Source organism: Aspergillus sclerotioniger (assembly GCF_003184525.1).
Source record: "Aspergillus sclerotioniger CBS 115572 chromosome Unknown BO94scaffold_2, whole genome shotgun sequence".
Taxonomy (NCBI): Eukaryota; Fungi; Ascomycota; class Eurotiomycetes; order Eurotiales; family Aspergillaceae; genus Aspergillus; species Aspergillus sclerotioniger.
In genome coordinates, this window is record NW_020290992.1 from 1,814,754 (window position 1) to 1,840,282 (window position 25,529).

Sequence of the window (25,529 nt, forward strand, 5' to 3'; positions counted from 1 at the left end):
GACTTGCCTGCTAGTAATACTGTTTTACAAGTTAGTAACAGCCTGTCAAGTTGATAGATTTCCACGTGTTTTCTGAGGTATCATATTCTATCTATTTTACTAGATACTTTGACTTACTGCTAATCTTCTTGTGGTCTAGAATCTTTTTGACTTTATATTCTTTTTTTATATTATTATTAATCTCCATATTTTCTGTGATTCTAGTGTTTTTTGATGTAGGTTTTAATAATAAGATATAAAATACTGAGTAAATTTTGTTCATTGACTTTAACAATCTTAACTTGTAGTTGACCGGTTTCTTCTTGTCTTTAATAATAAATAGTCCTAGCTTGTGATGGTCAAGCTTTTAATTTGGTTATTTTATCTTGATGTTTCTACAGAGTAGGAATATCTTTTTCTTTCTTTTAAAGTTAGGTTTCTTTTTATGTCTGTAATCATAGTACATCTTGCTGCGCAAGTTTATGAACTTAATGTTTTAAAATAACTGTAGATATATGTTTCCCGTGAATGTAACAATATTCTTAGCTATATTAGTAACTTACTATCTTTTTAACGGTGTCTCCAGAAACCTCAGGTGATATCTGTAATTAGTATAGAACAGTGATATTCTAATAATTAAGTGACTGGTATTATTATATAAGAACTGTATTATTAATAATAGATTTATCTAGTTATTTTACTAGTAGTTCATGTAGTGTTTTAGATATTGTTTAATTATTTAATTAATCTTTTCTATTTGCCCATTTGTCTGCAGGTGGTAAGCTATTATTATTTATTTTTCTATTTTTATAAGATCTGTAAGTGATCTCTAGAATTTTAAGATAAATAACTTATCTTAATCTAATATGATGTACTTTAGTATCTTATAGTATATAATAATATTTTCTAAAAATAGTTCTGCCATCTGTATTACTGTTATTGTTATCTTGTTTAGTATAAGATAGATATATTTAATAAGGTGATTAGTGATGACCGTGATAGTGTTAAACCCTTTTAATTCCGGTAGTAGACTAATAAAGTCAATTATTATCTATTTTTATGGCTGTTATGGCGTCTTCTGTACTTATATTTATCTATAGGGTTAGTATCTTGCAGGCTTGTTCTTGATATAAGTCTTGTATTGTTTAATATAATCATGTACTTTCTGTCTAAGGTTTGGAATGTAATAATTTCTTGTGATTAGTTTAATTATCTTTTTTATTTTTAGATAATCTTTAAGTAGTCTGTCATGATATTTAGTCATAATCTCTGTTTTTATTACGGTTAATATAAAGATTAATCCGTGAAAGTGTGCTAGTCTATTTCTGTTAATAGTAATCTTGTCTAGTAAGTTCTTGCTTATTTCTTGGAGTGTTTTGTTATTTTTTGTGTCTTTAGCTAATTGCTTAGTTAGGTTATTATCTATTTTCAATATTATTACTAGATTGGTCTTGTTATAGCTGATCGATCCATCCGTATTTTGTTTTAGGATGGCCAGTTTGATAGCCTTTTTGCCTGATTTGTAGTCTGGCCTGTGGCTTAATATATTTATATATTTATTCTCTGCTTTCTTGCAGTGTATGATTCTGAAGTCATATTATGATAGAATCTCAGCTTATTGTGTCTGTCTTTTGGTCAATTCTTTGATTATTGTGAAGTAAGTCAAGTTCTTATGGTCTATCTGTTACGGACCCCTGCTAGCTAAAGGGACTAGTGAGGCGGTTACGTCAGGCAGAAGAGCGGCACTCGGAGAGATGCAACTCTTATCAGGCAAGACCCGGACTAAGCCGCTACGTGTCACGAGTCACGTGACTGCGGGTATACGAGAGGGTATATGATCAGGTATATGGTATATGCCAATGGTATACGGGATGGTATACAGAATGGTATACGAGGGACGGATATATAAGGACACTCCTTCATGTACTTAGTTAGTTCTGTTCTTCGTGCTCAATTTAACTTGTCTTTAAGTAACCATACGTTTTGGTAAAGCTTAGCGACAATACTCGTCCGCACTTACTTACGGATAGCTGCGCGGCACTATCTGGCCTTACTTCTCTTCTTCTGTTCAAGATCAAGTCGCCTTTAGATAGTCAACAGCCTGACTACCTTTGATTCAGTTCACAAGGTACGTATCGGAACGGGAGCTAAGCTAACAGGAACAGGGAGAAGCGATCCTAGGGTTTGACACTATCTTTATAATGACGGTGTGTTTTGTTTCTTTAAGGTAAACTCTTTACTGCTTGAATATTACTATTATAACTAGCAATTTCTTATTGTGAATGTTATAGTTGAGTTCTACTTGAACTAACTTCCTTAAATAAAATATAATCAGTCTTAGCTTTCTGTCTTCTCCGGGTTATATCATATACATATCAACAGCGTAGTCTGATATATCAGTTTTAATGGTTATTTCTTTCTCTAGATCATGCTGTATAAGTACTAGTAATATGGTAAGTTACTACTTAATATCTTTAAACATACTCTACTGTGGTTCTTTTTACTGATACTCCTTCAACTTTTTTATAAGCTTAAAGAGTGGCGTTATATAGATAGTATATCCGTCCACAAATTATTGATAATAGTTAATTAATCTAATGAACTGCTGTAATTCTTTCAGATTCCTAGGTTAAGACTAATTCTGTATGGCTTGCACTTTAGCTCGCTCAGTATAGATTCTTTTTATAGATATCCAGTATCCCAGGAACTCTATCTCCTGTACATGGAATTTATACTTATTTAGCTTATATTATAACTAATATAAGTATAGTTTATATAGAACTAGTCTTATATATCTCATATGTTCTTTCTCAATCTTTGAAAAGATCAATATATTGTCTAGATAAGTGATTATAAACCTGTTAAGATATTCTTCAAGAACTTTATTAATGTATTGTTAAAATAATGCTAATGTATTGGTAAGCTTAAATAGTATAATTAAGTACTTAAAGTGTCTATACTTTATTCTGAATATGGTTTTTTATTCTTTATCTTCTGTGATGTGTATATGATAATATATATTCATAATATTAAGTTTAATAAATTACTTTGTTTCTTATATCTTGTCTTAGATTTCTGAAATCAAAGATAACGGGTGCTGATCCTTAATCATGATAGTATTCAGTGATTGATAATCCACGCATAGCTGTAAACTGTTGTTCTTTTTTAGTATAAATAGGACTCCATGTCCTGCTGGTGACTTCAAAGGCCTGATATTATCTTTAACTAGCTGGTTATTAATGTATTCTCATAGTACCTGCGATTCCTTTTTGGATATTGGGTAAATCTTTCTATATATTAGTAACTTTTCTTTTTTTATAGAAATAGTGTGGTCATGCTTTCCGTGCTGAGGTAATTTAGGTTGTTTTAACTGTTTGAACAAGTTCTTGAATCTTTTATACTGTAGTAGAATCTGTATGTTATTCTTAACCGCAGCTAGAAGTTTCCATAAATCTTCTAGTCCCTGGACAGTCATCTCAACCTCTGTATTAGAGCTGTTAATATTATACTCGCGGTATTCTTTTATTATTGTTAGTACCTATCTTAATAATTTCATAAGCTAATCTCTCTGTAATGGCTTGATTACTGCTATTACTTGTATAACTATACTTAAGATATTATTTTCCTCTAAGTTACCTCTGATATCTAGTATATTAGGCTTTTATAGTGATCTTAACCTCTCCTTGCTAGATTGTTTAGTCCTTACTTCAGCTCTATGCTAAGTAATGAGCTGTACAGATCTAGACCCTATATCTAGTCCTTACTGATATCATCTTAAGCAATCATAATTCATGAATTAGAGACTCTTAGTCTTTTAATTAATCTGCAGATTATGATTCCTGAGCCATAAAATCTTTAATACAATGTTATACTGTCTTAAAGGTGTTATGTTAAAATTTATGTACTTATAATAATCCTTTATAATTATAGATACTAGTCCTGACTTGATTATTAATATAAGAGTTTCCAAATTCTCTCTATTTAGTCCTGTGATTAGTTCAGGTTTTTCTTTCTATTGTCCAAGTATCCTAAGCTGTTATATGAATCCTGGGTATATAAAGTTCCCAGTCACTCCAAAATCTACCAGTATTTAGGCTAGTTAATCTAATATAACTGCTTGAATCTTCAGGTATGGTTCTAATTTGGTAACTACTAATTATTATTCCGGCTAGTTAGGTTCTAACTACTGTAAGTGTTTTTTTAAAAATCTCAAGCCTTCTATTTTTACCGCGTAGTGTATTATATACTGATTGTTAAAACATGCTAGCTAATATATTAATCTGTGGTAAGAGTGTCTCTGGTACTCTTTACACATATAATCAAAGATATTACATAAATAGTGGCTTATCTTAGCCTTAACTATTTCCGGTATTCTAGATCAGTAGTTAGTAATATACTTCTAATCATGATATATTAAGTATATATTTGTATAGTATACAAGTCAAGAGAGTTTATTATATCTTTAATAATCTCTGCTTTCTTTGAAATAAATATACAGATATGGTTTATTATACTAAAACTCTATTTCTGTAATATTTATCTTCTAGCTAATCTCTAATAGCTGATAATAATAGTCCGTGTTGTCTCATCCATATATTAAACAAACTTCTGGGTGATAAGGACATTTTTGTAGATATTATTTTTAAGTCTTGTTCCATGATTTTTAACATTTTAAATCCTAATATAGACAATGCTGCATGATTATCTTGAGCTCTAGACAGAATTGTGCTGGATTCTCTAAGATCTTTTTTAAGATGCGGTCTAACTAATAAATAATATTTTCTTAATCATTTTTCTGGTTCTCCTTGTCCTTGTCTTGCTATAATGGACAGAGTTTACTAATTTCTAATAAAGGTTTTTTAAGAATATCAGGTATCTTGCTGAATCTCTTCTTACTGGGTTTAAGGCCTTCAAGCAGTGTACTGTACTCTTTATCTAACAGTTTATCTTTATTCTAAACTATATTGGGATAGTCATTCCTTGAAACTGGCTTATAACTATTGTTATTGACTTCTGTGGTCCAAGCTAATAATATAAATAATTATTAATTCTCTTATTAACTAGATAGTACTGTTGACTCATCCAGGATGGTTTATTATCTCAACTGATCACGATACGTCTTGTTCTCTGATAACCGACCATGCTGAATAGCATGTAACTTCTTATTACCTGGTGTCCGCGTCGCGGAATCTGTCTAAACCTTGTACTAAATAGCGGTGATATTATAGACTTCTTTATCTTGATCCTGATGCGTAGCTCTTAATTGCTTCTAAGACTATTACTGTTTCTGACTGCAGTTCTTTAACTGATAACCTGCTTTGCCACAGCTAAAATACAAGCAGTCTTGTTTGCACCGTTCGAGTTCCTTCTTAAACACTCAAGTCTCTTGAGTCTGATACTGTACTGCATCCAGCTCCATGGGCTTCGGCCTATAGGGATCTTCGTATCCCAAGCTCCTAGGTTATACTGACCTTCTGTTGTTGGCTCGGTAACCTGGCTGGTTATTGCATCAAAATATAGACCTGCTGGTCTATCAACCTTTTTATTATTTTATATTGAAGTTATACAGCTTGTTATCAATCTTTACTACTACTTCAATCATCTTGACCAAGGTGTTTAATCATTCTTGCTAAATGATTTTTTCTTAGATCTCTATCTTAAGTCCTTCTTTAAATCGTGAGATGTAAGTATTATTATCCTAGTCTAAATAACTAATAACTTGCTAAAACTCCGAAGCATATACAGATACTGATCTTATCTACTTGAGTTACTATAATTTTTACTCAGTATTCTATACTGTATTAATGTCTCTGAATATCTGTTTAAGACACTGTTTAAATCTGGTATAACTAGTGAAAAGTCATTTTATATCATTATTCTAGTTACTTACTGATTTTTCTTATCGCTCGCGGATATATAGTTTAAACCAATTAAATACTGCTCCGGTAAGGTAAGTAGATGTAAAAAAAATCTTATTCTCTTTATTCTTGAGCTTTTTCTTGTTTATGTTGAGGTACAAGTCTAACTGGGTCAAGAAAGCCCTGAGCTTCGCTCGTTTGCTATCAAATGGCTCGGGTGGTCGGATCTTAATAGATTTGACTGATAAGCGACCTTTGAATAGCTGGTTCTTTTGTTCTAAGACAGTGATGCTTTCTTATAACTGACTAATCATGTCTATCAGTTTCTTGGTCATCAGGCCCTGCTGCTGAGGCGCTCGCGATGTGTTTAATATAGTCAATATGATGACTGGTTATCACTGGGTAATACTCGTACTGACTAGTACTCAATATATCAAATCCTAGGATTGCTTCTCCCTGTTCCTGTTAGCTTAGCTCCCATTCTGATATGTACCTTGTGAACTGAATCAAAGGTAATCAGGTTATTAACTATCTAAAGATGACTTGTTCTGAACAGAAGAAGAGAAATAAGGCCAGATAGTGCCGCGCAGCTATCCGTAAGTAAGTGCGGACAAGTGTTATCACTAAGCTCTACCAAAACATAGATTACTTAAAGACAATTTGAATTGAGCACGAAGAACAGAACTAGCTAAGTACATGAAAGAGTGTCCTTATATTCTATCCTTCATCATGGCGTCGCCATGATATGTTATATCGCCGATATGTTATATTATAGTGCTGCCATGTTCTGTCGTAGCGCTGCTATATTATAGCGTGTCGGTGATATGTCCGTCATGGTCACATGTTGTGTAACCGTCCCGGTTTGTAGGTTGCTCTGATCGGGATTCTACTTGATAAGAGTCCTTGCCTTCCGGACGTGGCCTTCTGCCTAACGTATCCGCCTTACTAGTTTGTTCAGCTAGCAGGGGTCTGTAACAATATTATTATATACACATTATGAAAGATAAAGAATGGAAAACCATGTTTAGAATAAAGTATAGATACTTTAAATATTTAATTATATTATTTAGGCTTACTAATGCATCAGTATTATTTCAGTGATATATTAATAAGATTTTGAGAGAATATCTTGACAAATTTATGATTACTTATCTAGATAATATATTAATCTTCTTGAAGACTGAGAAAGAATATATAAAATATATAAGATTAATTCTATATAAATTATGTTTATATCAGTTATAATATATGTGTCAAACCCTAGGATCGCTTCTCCCTGTTCCTGTTAGCTTAGCTTCTGTCCTAATACGTACCTGTGAACTGAATCAAGGTAGGTCAGGTTGATGACTATCCAAAGAGAACTGGTCCTGAACAGAAGAAGAGAAGTAAGGCCAGATAGTGCCGTGCAGCTATCTGTAAGTAAGTGCGGACGAGTATTGTTACTAAGCTTTATCAAAATATATGGTTACTTAAAGACAATTTAATTGAGCACGAAGAACAGAACTAGCTAAGTACATGAAAGAGTGTCCTTATATCCTATCCTTCATCATGGTATCGCCATGATATGTCATGTCGCCGATATGTTATATCATAGCGCTGCCATGTCCTGTCGTAGCGCTGCCATGTCCTGTCGTAGCGCTGCCATGTCCTGTCGTAGCGCTGCCATGTTATAGCGTGTCGGTGACATGTCCGTCGTGGTCACGTGTTGTGTAACCGTCCCGGTTTGTAGGTTACTCAGATCGGGATTCTACTCGATAAGAGTCCTCGCCTTCCGGACGTAGCCTTCTGCCTAACGAGTCCGCCTTACTAGTTCGTTCAGCTAGCAGGGGTCCGTAACAATAAGCTAAAGAAGTATGAATTTCATATACAGGAGACAGAGTTTCTAGAATATCAGATATTTATAAAAAGAATCTATACTGAGTAAGCTAAAGTATAAGCCATACAGGATTGGCCTTAACCCAAGAATCTGAAAGAACTACAACAGTTTATTAGATTAATTAACTACTATTAATAATTTGTAGATAGATATGCTATCTATATAATACCACTCTTCAAGCTTATAAAGAAGTTGAAAGAATATCAGTAAAAAGAACCACAGTAAAGTATGTTTAAAGATATTAAGTAGTGACTTATCACATTACTAGTGCTTGTACAGCACAATCTAGAGAAAGAAACCATTATTAAGACTAATATATTGAACTACACTGTTGGAATGTATATAATATAACCAGAAGAAGATAGAAGATTAAGACTAATTACATTTTATTCAAGGAAGTTAGTTCAAGCAGAACTCAACTACAACATCTATAATAAGAAATTGCTGGCTATAATAATAGTATTTAAGTAATAAAGGATCTATCTTGAAGAAGTAAAGCACACTGTCATTATAAAGACAGACCATAAGAACTTGACTTACTTTATAATAACCAAAGAGTTGACCCGGAGACAGGCAAGATAGGTTAAGATTTTATCATAATATGATTTCAGAATCATATATTATAAAAAAATAGAGAATAAAATATTCAGATATACTGAGCCGCAGACTAGACTATAAATTAAGTAAAAAGACTATTAAACTAACCATCCTGAAGTGAAATATAGATAGGTTAATCAGTTATAACAAGACTAATCTTACAGTAATATTAGAAATAGATAATAATCTAATTAAACAATTAGCTAATATTATAAAAGAAGATAAGATACTTTAAAAAATAAGCAAAGACTTACCAGACAGGATCATTATTAATAAAGATAAATTAACACACTTTCACAGATTAATCTTTATATTAAATATAATAAGAATAGAGATTGTGGTTAAGCATTATGACAAACCACTCAAGGATTATCTAGAAGTTGAAAAGACTACTGAACTAATAACAAGGAATTATTATATTCTAATTCTCAGACAGAAAATATGTGATTATATTAGATAATATGAGACTTGTATTAAAAATAAGTCTACAAGATACTAGCTCTATAGATAGATATAAGTACAGAAGGCGCCACAGCAGTTATAAGAATAGATAATAATTAACTTTATTAATTTATTATCTAAATTAGAGAGATATAATGTTATCACAGTCATCACTAATTACTTTATTAAATATATTTATCTTGTACCAAGCAAGATGATAATAATAATAATACAGATAATAGAACTGTTTCTAGAAAACATTGTTACACACTATAAGATATTAAAGTATATTATATCAGATTAAGATAAGTTATTTACCTTGAAATTCTGGAGATTACTCACAGATCTTATAAAAATTAAAGAATAAATAACAATAGCTTACCACCCGCAAGCGAATAGGCAGATAAAAAGGATTAATTAAATAATTAAATAATATTTAAGATATTATATAAACTACTAGCAGAATAATTAGACAAATCTGTTACTAATAGCACAGTTCTTATATAGTAACACCAGTTACTTAACTATTAGAGTCTCACTGTTCTACACTAAATATGGTTACTACTCCAGGTTTCTGGAAACGCTAATAAGAAAGTAACCAGTTATTAATATAGCTGAGAATATTATTATATTTACAGGAAACATATATATACAGTTATCCTGAGATATTAAGTTCAGAAACTTATACAATAAGATATACTATGACTACAGATATAAAAAGAAATTTGATCTAAAAAAAGAGAAGAAAGTGTTCCTACTCTGCAAAAATATTAAGATAAAATAATTAAATTAGAAGCTTGATTATCACAAGCTAGAACTATTTATTATTAAGGATAAGAAAAGACTAGTTAACTACAGATTAAGATTAGCAAAATCAATAAGTAAAATTTATCCAGTAATTTATATCTTATTATTAGAACCTGTATTAAAGAATACTAAAATTACAGAAAATATAGAGATCAACAATAATACAGAAGAAAAATATAAAGTTAAAAAAATCCTAGACTATAGAAAGATTAGTAGCAGGTCATAATATCTGGTAAAATAAGAAGAATATAATATTTTAGAAAATATATGAAAATCTATTAAGAATTTGACAAGTTATTATTAGTGTCAAACCCTAGGATCGCTTCTCCCTGTTCCTGTTAGCTTAGCTTCTGTTCCGATACGTACCTTTGAACTGAATCAAGGTAAGTCAGGTTGATGACTATCTAAAGAGAACTGGTCCTGAACAGAAGAAGAGAAGTAAGGCCAGATAGTGCCGCATAGCTATCCGTAAGTAAGTACAGACAAGTATTGTCACTAAGCTTTACTAAAACATATGGTTACTTAAAGACAGTGTTATTGAGCACGAAGAACAGAACTAGCTAAGTACATGAAGGAGTATCCTTATATATCCTATTCCTTGTATACCATTTCATATACCATCAGATCTGCCGTATACTTATTTGGTAGTTATAGATCATGATAGTATGTTGTATACCACATGCTTGTCTGTATACCATGATCATGTAATATATGACATGTAATAACTCAGCTCAGGGCTTTATCTGATAAGAGTAGTTATCCATCCGGACATTGCCTTCTGCCTGATGTACCCATCTTACTAGTTATTCAGCTAGCAGGGGTCTGTAACACCACCTTTCTTTCTTTAAGATTCTTGTCTTCAAGAACATAAAGGTACATGTCTCTGTGTATATTGACCTAGGTTCTTTAATTTCTTTCTTTCTTAGAATGGATCATCATGTCTCTATATAATCACTATAAAAAATGCTGTTATCAAGCTGACCGGATCATTCGCAGCGGTGTCCAGGTTAACTTTTCTTACACTTGATATGATTCCCACGGTCTTCCTTGCTTCATGGATTCTAAGAACTGAAATTGTGCGGCCTGTACTCACCGTGGCTGAAAATGTGAAAAACAATTTCACAGTAACTTTAAGTAGGATAAGCTTTAACATAATAAAGAAAAGATAGCTTAAGAGATTGAAGAGACTAAAAAGCAGATTAAGCTGTTGTTTATAAAAATAAAATATTTGCAAAAACATCGCAAATTCTTTAAGAATTATGGTGGTTGGATGTTAGATCACGACTCGAATATGTTAGATCTGTTGAATGATGAGGATTTTTCAAGTATTAAGGATCTCTGGAAGCTGGGATGTCTGGCTGATGAGCACGATGCTGCTCAGCTTGCCACTGTGTTAGATGATCCTAGTCTGACTCAGTTAGTTGGTTCCCCTTCCTTCTGGGCGAACTTTGACCTGTCTGTTAATGATACTGTTCCATAAGCTAGTAGCAGTCTGTCAGATTCTTAATAGATTTTCATGTGTTTTCTAAGATATCATATTCTTCCTATTTTACCAGATATTGTGACTTACTGCTAATCTTTCTGTGGTCTAAGATCTTTTTAACTTTATATTCTTATTCTATATTATTATTAATTTCTACATTTTCTGTGATTCTAGCATTCTTTGGTGCGGGTTCCAATAATGAGATATAAAATACTGGGTGAATTTTGCTTATTGATTTTAACAATCTTAACCTGTAGTTAACTAGTCTCTTCTTGTCTTTGATGATAAATAGTCCTAGCTTATAATAGTCAAGTTTCTGATTTAATTGTTTTATCTTGATGTTTCTGTGAAGTAGGAACACTTTCTCCCTTCTTTTTAGATCAGGTTTCTTCCTGTATTTATGATTGTAGTATATCTTGCTGTGCAAGTTCATGAACTCGATGTCTTAAGATAATTAGAGATATATGTTTCTTATGAATATAATAATATCTTCAGCTATATCAGTAACTTGCTGCTTCTTTAATAATGTTTCTAAAAACCTGAGATAGTAGCTGTAATTAGTATAGAATGGTGAGACTTTAATGATTGAGTGACTAGCATTGTTGTATGAGAACTGTGCTATTAGTAACAGGTTTGCTTAATCATTCTGCTGGTAGTTTATATAGTGCTTTAGATATTGCTTAATTATCTGATTAATTCTTTCTATTTGCTCATTTGTCTGCGGGTGATAAGTTATTATTATTTATTCTTTAATTTCCATGAGATCTGCGAGTGATCTCTAGAACTTTAAGATAAATAGCTTGTCTCTGTTTGATATAATATACTTTAGCATTTTATAATATGTAATAATATTTTCTAGAAATAGTTCTATTATCTGTATTATTGTTATTATTTCTTTGCTTGGTATAAGATGGATGTATTTAATAAGGTGATCAGTGATGACTGTAATAGCGTTAAATCTTTCTAATTCAGATAATAGATTAATAAAGTTAATTATTATCTATTTCCATGGCTGCTGTGGCGCCTCCTGTACTTATATTTGTCTGTAGAGTTAGTGCCTTACAGGCTTATTCTTAATATAAGTCTTGTATTGTCCAATATAATCGCGTATTTTCTGTTTAAGATTTGGAATGTAGTAATTCTTTATGATTAGTTTAATAATCTTTTCTATTCTTAAGTGTCCCTTGAGTGGTTTGTTATGGTGTCTAGTCACAATCTCTGTTCTCATTGTGGTTGATATAAAGATTAACCTATAAAAATAGGTTAGTCTATTTTTGTTGACAGTGATCTTGTCTAGTAAGTCCTTGCTCATCTCCTAGAGTATTTTATCTTTTTTTATAATATTAGTTAATTATTTAGTTAGGTTATTACCTATTTTTAATATTACTGCTAGATTAGTCTTGTTATAGCTAATCAATCTATCCGTGTTCCGCTTCAGGATGGCCGGTTTAATAGCTTTCTTACTTAATTTACAGTCTAGCCTGCGGCTTAGTATATCTACATGTTTATTCTCTGCTTTTTTACAGTGTATGATTCTGAAGTTATATTATGATAAAATCTTAATTTATTGTGCTTGTCTTTTAATCAATTCTTTGGTTGTTGTGAAGTAGGTCAAGTTCTTATGATCTGTCTTTATAATAATAGTGTGTTTTACTTTTTTAAGATAGATCCTCTACTGCTTGAATGCTATTATTATAACTAGCAATTTCTTATTATGAATGTTATAGTTGAGTTCTGCTTGAACTAACTTTCTTGAGTGAAATATAATTAGTCTTGGCTTTCTGTCTTTTCCGGGTTGTGTTATATGCATATTAACAGTATAGTCTGATATGTCGGTCTTGATGGTGGTTTCTTTCTCTAGATTATGCTGTACAAGTACTAGTAATGTGGTGAGCTGTTGCTTAATATCTTTAAACATGCTCTGTTATGGTTTTTCTTACTGGTATTTCTTTAATTTCTTTATAAGCTTAAAGAATGGTGTTATGTGGATGGCGTATCTGTTTATAAATTATTAATAGTAATTAACTAATCTGATAAACTGCTGTAGTTCTTTCAGATTTCTAGATTAAGGCTAATCCTGTATAGCTTACACTTTAGCTTGCTTAGTATGGATTTTCTTTGTGGATATTCAGTGTCTCAGAAACTCTGTTTTCTGTATATAGAATTCATATTTCTTTAGCTTATATTGTAACTAATATAGATATAGTTTGTATAGAACTAATCTTATATGTCTTACATGTTCTTTCTCAGTCTTTGAAAAGATTAATATATTATTTAGATAAGTGATTATAAATCTGTCAAGATATTTTCTAAGAATCTTGTTAATATATTGCTAAAATAACGCTGGTGCGTTAGTAAGTTTAAATAGTATAATCAAGTATTTAAAGTATCTGTACTTTGTTTTGAACATGATTTTCCATTCTTTATCTTTTATGATATGTATATGATAATATATATTTATAATATTAAGTTTAGTAAACTACTTTATTTCTTGTATCTTATCTTGAATCTCTGAAATCAAAGGTAACGGGTGTTGATCCTTGATTATAATAATATTCAGTGACTAATAATCTATATATAGCTGTAAGCTACTGTTCTTTTTTGGTATAAATAAGACTCCATATTCTGCTAGTGATTTTGAAGGCCTGATATTATCTTTAACTAGCTAGTTATTAATATATTCTTATAATATCTGTAATTTCTTTTTAAATATCAGGTAAATCTTTCTGTATACCGGTAACTTTTCTTTCTTTATAGGAATAGTATGATCATGCTTTCTGTACTGAGATAATTCAGGTTGCTCTAATTATTTGAATAAGTTCTTGAATCTCTCATACTATGGTAGGATCTGTGTATCACTTTTAACTACAGCTAGAAGTTTTTATAAATCTTTTATTCTCTGGACAGTTATCTCGATCTTTATATTAATACTGTTAATACTATACTTTTAATACTTATTTATTATTGTTAGTATCCATTCTGATAGTTCCATGAGCCAATCTCTTTATGATAACTTGATTATTGTTATTATTTATATAACTATACTTGAGGTGCTATTTTTCTCTAAATTATCTCTAATGCCTGGCGCGTTAGGCTTTTATGGTATTCTTAACCTCTTCTTGATAAGTTGCTTAGTCCTTATTTCAGCTTCTTACTGTATAGCAGGCCGTACGGATCCAGATCCTATATCTAGTTCTTGCTGGTGTTGTCTTGGACAATCATAATTTGTGAATTGGAGACTTTCAGTCTTTTAATTAATTTGTGGATTATGATTTCTGAGTCATAGAATTCTTAATATAATATTATATTGTTTTAAAGATATTATGTTAAAATCTATATACTTATGATGACTCTTTATAATTATAAGTATAGTTCCTGATTTGATTGTCAACGCGAGAGTTTCTAAATTCTCTTTATTCAGTTCTGTGATTGATTTGGGTTCTGCTTTCTGTTATCCAAGTATTTTAAGCTGTTATATAAATCACGGGTTTATGAAGTTTCTAGTTACTTCAGAATCTATCAGTACTTGAGCTAGTTAATCTAATATGACTGCTTGGATCTTCAGGTATGGCCCTGACTTAGTAACTATTAACTACTGTTCTGGCCAGTTAGGTTTTAACTGCTGTAGGTATTTTCTTGGAAATCTTAAGCCTTCTATCTTTACTGTATAGTATATTATATATTAATTATTAAAACATGTCAGTCAATATATTGATCTGTGATAAGAGTGTCTCTAGTATTCTTTATACACGTAATCAAAAATAGAGTATAGATAGTGGCTTATCTTAGTCTTAATTATTTCTGGTATCTTAGATTGATAGTTAATAATATATTTTTAATCATGGTATATTAAGTATATGTTTATATAGTATATAAGCTAAGAGAGTTTATCATGTCTTTAATAATCTCTATTTCTTTTAAAATAAATGTATAAATATGATTTATTACACTAAGGTTCCGTTCCGGTAATGTTTACTTTTTGACTAATCTCTGATAACTGGTAATGATAGTCTGTGTTATCTTGTCCATATATTAAGTAAACTTCTAGATAATAAGAATATCTCTGTAGATATTGTTTTTAAGTCTTATTTCATGATTTTTAATATTTTAAATCCTAATATAAACACTGCTGCATGATTGTCTTAAATTCTGGGCAGAATTATGCTGGATTCTCTGAAATCTCTTTTAAGATGCGGTCTAACTAATAAGTAATGTCTTTCTTATTATTTTTTTGGTTCTTCTTGTTCTTGTCTTGCTGTGATGGACAGAGTTTACTAATTTCTGATAAAGGTTTTTCTGGGAGATTGGGTATCTTGCTAAGTCTCTTTTTACTGGGTTCAAAGCTTTTAAGTAAAGTATTATATTTTTTGTCTAATGGTTTGAATTCGTTCTAAACTATACTGAGATAATTATTTCTTGAAACTAGCTTATAACTGTTATCATTGACTTCTGTAGTCCAAACTAATAATATAAATAATTATTAATCTTCTTATTAACTTAGTGGTACTGTTGGCTTATCTGGGGTGGTCTGTTATCTTAACTAATCATAATATATTCTGTTCTCTGATAGCTGATTATGTTAAATAATATGTAGTTTCTTGTTATTTAGTATTTATATCACAGATTCTGTCTAAACTTTGTGCTGAATAGTGGTAATATTATAGACTTCTCTGCCTTGATCTTGATTTATAGTTCTCAACTGCTTCTAAGGCTGTTACTGTTTTTGACTGCAGTTTTTTGACTAGTGACTTACTTTGCTGCAGCTAAAGTATAAGTGGTCTTGTTTATACTGTTCGAGTTCCTCCTTAGATACTTGAGTCTGTTGAGTCTGATGCTGTGCTGTATCTAGCTCCATTGGTTTCAGTCTGTAGGGATCTTTGTATCCCAAGCTTCTAGGTTATACTAACCTTCTGTTATTGGCTCGATAATCTGTTTAATTATTTCATTAAGATATAGATCCACTGGTTTATTAATTCTCTTATTATTTTGTATTGTATTTATATAATTTATTATTGATCTTAACTGCTGCTTCAATTATCTTTAACAATGTGTTCAGTCATTCTTACTAGATGAGTTTCTCTTGGATCTTTATCTTAAGTCCTTCTTCAAATCATGCAATGTAGGCGTTGTTATTCTAATCTAAGTAATTAATAACTTATAAAAACTCTGAAGCATATTTAAATATTGATCTAGTCTGCTTAAGTTATTATAATTTTTGTTTAGTATTTCATATTATATTAATATCTCTAAATATCTGTTTAAGATACTGCTTGAATCTGGTATAATTAGTAAAGAATCATTTCATATTATTATTCTGATTACTTATTGACTTTTCTTATTATTTGCAGATATATGGTTTAAACTAATTAAATACTATTCTGGTTAGATAAGTGGACGCGAAAAAGATCTTGTTCTCCTTATCCTTAAGCTTTTTCTTGTTTATGCTGAGGTATAGATCTAACTGGGTCAAGAAAGCCCTGAGCTTTGCTTGATTGCTATCAAATGACTTGAATAGTTGGATCTTAATAGATTTAACTGTCAAGCAATCTTTGAGTAACTGATTTTATCATTCTAAGGCGGTAATGCTTTCTTATAACTGACCAATCATACTTATTAGTTCTTGTATTGTTAGGCCCTGCTGCTGTAGGACGCGTGATAAGTTTGATATAGTTAATATAATAAATAGTTATTACTGGATAACACTCGTACTGACTGGTGCTTAATATATCAAATCCTAGGATCACTTTTTCCTGTTCCTGTTAGCTTAGCTTCTGTTCCGATACGTATCTTTGAACTGAATCAAGATAAGTCAGGTTAATGACTATCTAAAGAGAACTGGTCCTAAATAGAAGAAGAGAAGTAAGGCCAGATAGTGCCGCGCAGCTATCTGTAAGTAAGTACAGACAAGTATTATTACTAAGCTTTATCAAAATATATGGTTGCTTAAAGACAGTGTTATTAAGCATGAAGAACAGAACTAGCTAAGTATGTGAAGAAGTGTCCTTATATATCCTATTCCTCATATACCATTTTATATACCATCGGGTCTGCTGTATACCCGTTTAGTAGTTATAGACCATGATGATATGTCATATACCACATGCTTGTCTGTATACTATAGTTATATAACATGTAACACATGATGACTCAGCTCGGGGCTTTAACGTAATTCCCGGGTCGTCCGATCATCCCGGGTCATCCGATCACCCACCGAAAAATCATCACACGTTCAACGCGTAATTATTCAAGCAACCACCATGCCACCAAAATCGCGTCAGTCACGTCAAAACTTGGTAGAGCAAGAGGGCAGAATCTAACTTGCAATTAAAGCCCTAAAGAACTATGAAATCCCAAGTATTCGTCGAGCGGTAGAAACCTTTAATGTGTCCTATATAATGCTTTCAAATCGACTAAGTGGACACTTATTTCCAGGAGAACTTCGGAACCACAACCTCAGGCTGTCTAAAACTTAGAAAGAGGCCTTGATATAATGGATTATATCTAGAAATATACATGGGGTTGCTTCCAGGCCATTATATATACAGTAAATGGTTAATATAATTCTCTAACAGGATTTACCAACACCCTCCAAGCTAATTGGGAAGAACTGGGTCACTGAGTTTATTAAGTACCATGATAGTATTAAATCTTGATTTGCTTGATGATACAACTATTCTTGTGCTCTTTATAAAGATTCTAAGATTATCAGGGATTGGTTCAAGCGCTTAAAAGAGGTTCAAGACAAGCACGGCATTCAGAATAAAGATATCTATAACTTTGATAAGACTGGCTTTACTATAAATCTTATTATAACTACTAAAGTAATTACACAGTTAAATATGTTAGGAAGGCCTTATATTATTCAACCAGGCCAGCGCGAATGGGTCACCACAATTGAATGTATCGGCTCTACAGAATTTAATATTCTAACATATATTATCTTTAAAAGAAAGGTCCATATACAGAGATGGTTTAAAGAACTCGATTTACCCCGTGACTAAAGGATTAAAGTAAGCGCGAATGAATGGACAACAGATCAGATAAGTCTCCAGTAGCTAAAGAAGTACTTTATTCCTGCAACAACTGCGCAGACTAAGAGAAAATCTTGATTACTAGTTCTGGACGGCCATGGAAGTTATCTCATATCTAAATTTAATAAGATATATAAGGATAATAATATTGTATATATCTGCATACCTTCTTATTCATCTCATCTCTTGCAGCCACTAGATGTTGGTTGTTTTGGCCCATTAAAGCGCGCTTATGGGGGCCTTGTTGAGGCAAAGATACGGTTAGGATATAACCATATTGACAAGCTTGACTTCTTAAAGGCCTATCCTGCGGCTCGCCAACAGGTCTTCTCTATAGAGAATATTCAAAGCGGCTTCCGCGCAGCTGGAATACAACCTCACAATCCTAGCCAGATACTTAATAAGTTAAATTACACGGTTCATATACCTACCCCCCCAGGAAGCAGAGAGGGGGCTTCAACCAGCTCTTCTATACTTACCACGTCTTATACAGTTCATTAACTACATAAAAAAGCTTTATCAGTCAAGAAAATGCTTGCTAAAGGCTGTCAAGCCTCTTTTAGTCCTTCTAAGCAAGCGCTAGATAAGCTTATAAAAGGCTGTGAGATAGCGATATACAACACTGCGATGATCCTTAAGAAATTGAATAATCTCCACGCAGAAAGCCAGATTTAACAGCAAAAAAAGGATCGATCTAAGTAGCAAATGAGTCCTATAGCTGGTCTACAAGTACAAGAGACAAGGGACCTAATTACATTAAGAAATAAGCAACTGGAAGACTTGGGGGGGGGTCCAAGTACATTTACTTCGGAACCTTTAGTAGCCCGAAAACACGCTCCACCAACATGCTCTGAATATCGAATTCAGGGGCATATTAGAACTCAGTGTCCTAAACGTCATGTAATTTAATTTATTTAAAAATATTATGAATTGCATTGTTGGGAATAGCTTCAAGTTTAACAAGTATCTATATTTTTGATGGGTGATCGGATGACCCGGGATGATCGGACGACCCGGGAATTACGTTAAAGTCCCGAGCTGAGTCATCACGTGTCACATGTCATATAACAATAGTATACGGACAAACATGTAGTATATAATATACTATCATGGTCTATAACTACCAGACAGGTATACAGTAGACCTAATGATATACGGAATAGTATATGAGGGATAGGATATATAAGAACACTTCTTTATATACTTAGCTAGTTCTGTTCTTTATGCTCAATAACACTGTTATTAAGTAACCATATGTTTTAATAAAGCTTAATAATAATACTTATCTATACTTACTTACGGATAGCTGCGCAGCACTATCTAGCCTTACTTCTCTTCTTCTGTTTAGGACCAGTTCTCTTTAGATAGTCATCAACCTGACTTACCTTGATTCAGTTCAGAGGTACGACCCAGAACGGAAGCTAAGCTAACAGGAACAGGGAGAAGCGATCCTAGGGTTTGACAGCAGTATTCGCAGAAACTCTTAATAATGTAACTACTCTTATAGATCTTATTAAACTGGTGAATGCGCTCCTTTACCTGATCATGATTAGTATAATAATAAGATATATTAATCTATCATGAGAAAAAGAAGACTGAGAAACCTAACTGATATATAGAGAGGATATATATCTTTATATTTCTTGAGAATAAGAAACCTTGAAAAAGGAAGAGTAATGTTACAGACCCCTGCTAGCCAGATTACTAGTGGAGCAGACTTATTAGGTAGAAAGCAATAACAAGGCAAGTCTCGGACAACCAGTGACTCTTATTAAGTAGAATCCCGGTCTGAGTAATGTCCGGAGCGGCGCTGTGTCACATGATTATTTACCACTGGATCTATCATTAATAGTATACGCAAGGTATACAAGATCCAGGATTATGATTAGATCAATCCATAATCTACCCTGAATGGTATATAATATAGTATATAAAGAATAGGATATAAGAACACTCTTTTATATACTTAGCTAGTTCTATTCTTCGTGCTTAATATAATTATCTTTAAGTAACTATATGTTTAAAAAGCTTAGTAATAATACTTATCTATACTTACTTACAGATAGCTGCGCGGCACTATCTGGCCTTACTTCTCTTCTCTTGTTCAAGACCAGTTGTCCTTAGATAGTCATCAGCCTGACTACCTCGATTCAGTTCGAAGGTACGTATACCGGTAAAAGCTAAGCTAACAGGAACAGGGAGAAGCGATCCTAAGGTTTGACAGATAACTATTATCTTAACATGATGTTTTACTACTAGAATAATAATAATTTCTAATATTCCACTATCTTGAAAGATTTCATAAATTTACTTAAAGCATAATTAAATAAAAACCTTAATTAATATTCTTTTATAGAAATTGTGGAGTATATAATACCCTGCTTAGACTTATCTATATTATATATAACTATACTGTTATTAAAAAAGGAATTACTTCAGGATTATAAGAAGATATATCATATAAAACATAAATATACTAACTACTATAAAAGATATAAGTATCTATTATATTTATATTTCTTAAAATAATTAACTTAATAAAGACTTATTTTCTTTATAAAGCTGGTGTAATTCATCACATACTAATTATAAATTAAAAAAATAAAAGCACAGTAAGAATAAAATTAGTACCATGGCTTAATCAAGAGATTTACAGATTAAAATAGGAAATCAATATCCTAAGAATTATCTACAAAAATCTTCAATATAATGATATTCTTTAAAATAAAGAGCTTAAATAGGCATTAATTATTAACTTTTATCTCTATATTTTAAGATCTCAGTTAATTTTACAGCAATAATAAACAGCAAAGAGAAAGCTATATTAAGTAGAGTTAAAAGATATTAAACATATACGCGTTTTATGATAAGAGGTTACTGTTACGGACCCCTGCTAGCTGAACGACTAGTGAGGCGGACACGTCAGGCAGAAGGCTACGTCCGGACGGATGAGAACTCTTATCGAATAGAATCCCGATCTGAGTAACCAACACCCGGAGCCGTTACACGGCACGTGACCATGATGGACATGTCACCGACAAGCTATAACATGTCAGCGCTGTGACAGGACATGGCAGCGCTATGACAGGACATGGCAGCGACATGAAATAACATATCAAGCGACATGACATGACATGGCGATGCCATGACGAAGGATAGGATATAAGGACACTCTTTCATGTACTTAGTTAGTTCTGTTCTTCGTGCTCAATACAATCGTCTTTAAGTAACCATATGTTTAGAAAGCTTAGCAACAACACTCGTCCGCACTTACTTATGGATAGCTGCACGGCACTATCTGGCCTTACTTCTCTTCTCTTGTTCAGGACCAGTCACCTTTAGATAGTCATCAGTCTGACTTACCTCGATTCAGTTCGAAGGTACGTATTGGAACGGAAGCTAAGCTAACAGGAACAGGGAGAAGCGATCCTAGGGTTTGACAGTTACTTATGTTTATAGTATTAACGTAATCCACAAGCGAGTGGGCCGCACAAGCGAGTGGGCCGGCGCGCCCGGCCAAACATGCCTCCATGAAAAGATGAAGCTTATATAGTCCACTATATCAACAAAATAACGTGTTTAACTGGTGTTTTGACGTGTTGGACATCTTGTTCTTATATGCCTAATTGTTCCACACTCGCTGCAGCGAGATGGTGCCCGGCGGCGAGGCTGTTCCTCGCCTGTAGCTGATTCTACAAGCTGACTTCTACTAACTTGATCAGCCTCGCAAGTCTGTTTGAACGCGAGTTTAGCCTCTTCAACAGTGAGGCCGTTAAGGCCGGCTATTTAGCAATAAGACCTCTTCTTCTTGGTGTTTTGCCTCTCTAATCCAGCCCGTAATTCGTCGACTTCCTGCTCAAGCAAAGCAGCCCGGTTGAAGGCGATTTCGCATCCTTTTATAACATAGAATAACGCTGCTTTCATTTACGAAGATGGGCTAATTGTATGTTCACGAAGAAGCCTTTCAATAGTAGTTTCATGTCTCCACAACTGCCTTGTATTCTTGGGTGTTTTTAACACTGTTAATGTAGTAGAAATACTGCTGGTTAGAGTAGGCTCACGGAGCTGTATAACCAGCCTATCAAGAACCTCGTCTGGCTGGAATAGGACTAATCCTGAAGCCTTAAAGGCGTTGCGTATAATTGATCCTTTAAAGATAAGAGAACATGCATCTGGATATATATCCAAGAAATTAATCTTATTAATATGATAGGTGCCCTGGCAAATCAGCTATTCTATTAAGCTTCTGTATACTTATTTTAATGGTGCAAAGCAAGCAATGTCAAGCAGTTAATAAAGATAAGAAGAATACAGAAACATATAGATAAGAATAACGCTATTTTAACTATATATATCATCAAATTCTGGAGTCAAAAGGGAGTCATGTCCGTCAAGAATTAGAAGACCATATCGCCCAATCTGCCGGTTCTTAGTAAAAGGAATAAAGTGTTCACGAAGCCAATGTAAACCAATCTTATTAAAAGTTTAACTATTTAATAATAGATTGATACGCTAATCAGATAAAATAAGGCCTTGATACCATGCCTCTATATGAATCTTTCTCTTAAGAATCAAGTACAGCGTCAACACTACACCGGCAACATTGATACACTTAATTGAGATCACCCATTCGCGGTTGCCAGGCTGTATAAGAAACAGCTTGTCTATACAGTCAGATCTTGTGATTACACGTGCTGTAGCCACTATATCTATAGTAAAGCCTGTTTTATCCAAGTTCCAGATGTCTTCATTGAGAATACCGTATTTCTTTCTTACGGCTTCAACCTGATCGAACCACTCACCTAAGAGCTTAAAACCTTCATATTTCGCACGTTAGATATGATATCTTCAAGAGAATTGACTCTTTAAAGCCGGTGTACGCTTAACAAAGTTATACACCCAGTTTTCGCCGACAGAGACTGCGGAATTCGAGGCACGTTTTTGAAGAAGAATAGATACCATATTCTGAACATATGATGGCTGAGGATGAAGCCCACGCTTAACAAGTGAGAGTATCCAGTCCTTTAAAGCCTCTTCTTCAAGAAGAGTCAGTTTCATAGACTTGACACGTATATCTAAACGTGATTTGACTCCTTTAATACATCATTGCAGAGTTGAACGCGGAACATTGTAAGCGCTCGCAGCTTCGTTTATATGCAAAATTCTGCTACTTTAAATAGCCTCAACAGCTAGACAGATACGACCTTCTTGTTCCACCAAAGATTTTGACGATTGAGGCATGTCTGGTGGAGTTGTTGGTGGTTGAATAGCTTCAAGTTGAAGAACGCGAGAATAACGCGCGCGCCGGCCCACTCGCTTGTGGGTTACGTTAGTTTAGCGGATTATATAATACATAATAATAAAGTATTCTTTTAATAAGTACTAGCTATGAAAAACCACTATATACAAGAACATTCTTAGAAAAGCCTGATTTAGTTATCAAGATTGACAATTTCAGAACTGCAGATACTAATAATATATCTACACAAGTATTACTAAGTATCTGCCTTTCTATTAGATTAGAGACTTCTATTAAGAATAGAGATTCGGCTATTAAATAATATATTATAATCAGTAAAGAGAAATGAGGTGCTAGCCTTACTAACAGCTTCACTATCTTAGGTTCCAGCCATAGATGCTAGTATATCAGAGACCGAAAAGATAAAATCAATATTATTTTCAGTATAATGTCTTTTCTATACTTTATTATTTTAATTATTAAAAATATTCCTACTTTAAATTTCTGCGGACATCTCCAAAAAAAAGACTTTAAATTTTCTCCTTTTACTGGATTTCTTCTAATTAGATATTTTCTTTTATATTTCATCCTTTATTTCTAATACAGAATCCTTTTCAAAAGCATACTTATTTTTACTTGATATCCGGTAAGAGTCTTTATTCTCTTGATAAATATTATTAACCCGGGGCATAATAAATTACTTAATAATTACTTTATCTGTAAGAGTAACCTACTCTTTTTTAAGACGCGGGTGGGGACTGCTGCCTGAGAAGCTGTTTTCCGGGAACAGAGCAGCTTCAGCTTGGATAAAATCATGGATAGCATGCTTGGCCACCTCGGCAGCAGCCTTGTGGGACCGGTTGATCAGCTTCCAGCGTAGATCGGCATTGGTAGGATCCGTGCTGAAGAGAATGTTCTTGATGATGATAACTTCAAGGGCATGGTGGTCGCGTTGGCCAGCAATAGCGTCGGAGAGTGTATTAATATCATGAACAGACTGCCATGCTGACCAAGTTGGAAACTTATGTAAGGGGTGACGGGCCCCCCAGGGACCAATGCTGTATGCTGTCATCTGTGTATTTTGATGCTGCATATCTTTAAAGTGGACATCATCATCGACACGGGTATCACAGGCGGTGATCTCAGTAAAGTCTTGGTCCGTGGGCAACGCATCCCGCGGCACAACCAAGGTAGGCTGTAGGACGAGTCGTGGTCCATTACCTCGAGTGGCCCGGGGAATCCAGGGCACCATGAAGCGGACGTGCGATGTGCTGGGCAGTGGGATGGGGTATATCGAGAAGACCTCCGGGTGCGCGTGAGCAAGCCCCTCCGCATCAATATGGTGACCAAACCGAAAGGGAAGCACGCCACCGCGACGGTCCAGATACTGGGCATACACCTCACAGAAATCATCAAACCCCTGAATTGTCCCGCCAACGCCATGAAGAAAGTGGTCGCAACCCTGTTTGTCTTCTGTCATGAGGGGGACGAAACTTGTCAGACTATTCTCAAAGACAAATGGTCGGTGCATGGAGAGTGGGACATGGAATGGCGCCAGAGCTTCATCCGTGTCCAAGGTGCGCGTGTCAATGGCCGGCTGCGGGTAGGCGATGAGGTTGTGCGGGTGATCGGGCCTTAGCAGCACATCAAGATAGTACCTGCCGATATCCTGCACCATGATCTGTTGGGCAATACTATGCTGGCGCGCCCAACATACACCCCCGGTTGCGGTTGTATGGTGGTCAATGATGCGGGACTCGAGGGCCAAGAGGTGCTGCATTTCGGGTGTTTGCAAGTATGGATTGGTAAGATTGATATCCACATATCCTTGGGAGGCAAGCAGGGAGCGCAGATTGTCTGTCAGGGTTGGAACATGCTTTCTAAGGTTGCTAATCAGAAAGTCCTACCTGTTGTCAGATACGGGCATCTTCAGCGGGACAACAGTGGAGGGGTAGTGAAACTGGCTGAACAGATTATGCTCAAAGACAGGTGCGGAGAACCACAGGCTGCATTAGGTATTATGATAGGTATATTCATCCCAGGATTCCACACTGTTATAGTTGCTGGCAAGGGCTGCAAGCTGATGGAGAAGCTCTGGGTTCGTAACCCGCCTAGAGAGGCCAGTGGCTCTGCGGATCTCATCCAGATGCCGTGAGCAGATCTGGCTGTTATCCTGCTCTGCCTCAGTCAGCGGCTTTGCCAGCTTCCTAAGAAAGTT

General features: G+C 33.8%; 1 protein-coding gene across 1 annotated transcript; it reads right to left on the bottom strand.

The window, feature by feature from the left end:
• Positions 1-24,041: 24,041 nt before the first annotated feature.
• BO94DRAFT_581221 (uncharacterized protein) lies at positions 24,042-25,091 on the bottom strand (the record flags this gene model as incomplete). Its single annotated transcript, XM_025615386.1, has 1 exon — positions 24,042-25,091. The coding sequence occupies one exon, from the start codon at positions 25,089-25,091 to the stop codon at positions 24,042-24,044; it is 1,050 nt and encodes a 349-aa protein (XP_025472849.1).
• Positions 25,092-25,529: the final 438 nt, after the last annotated feature.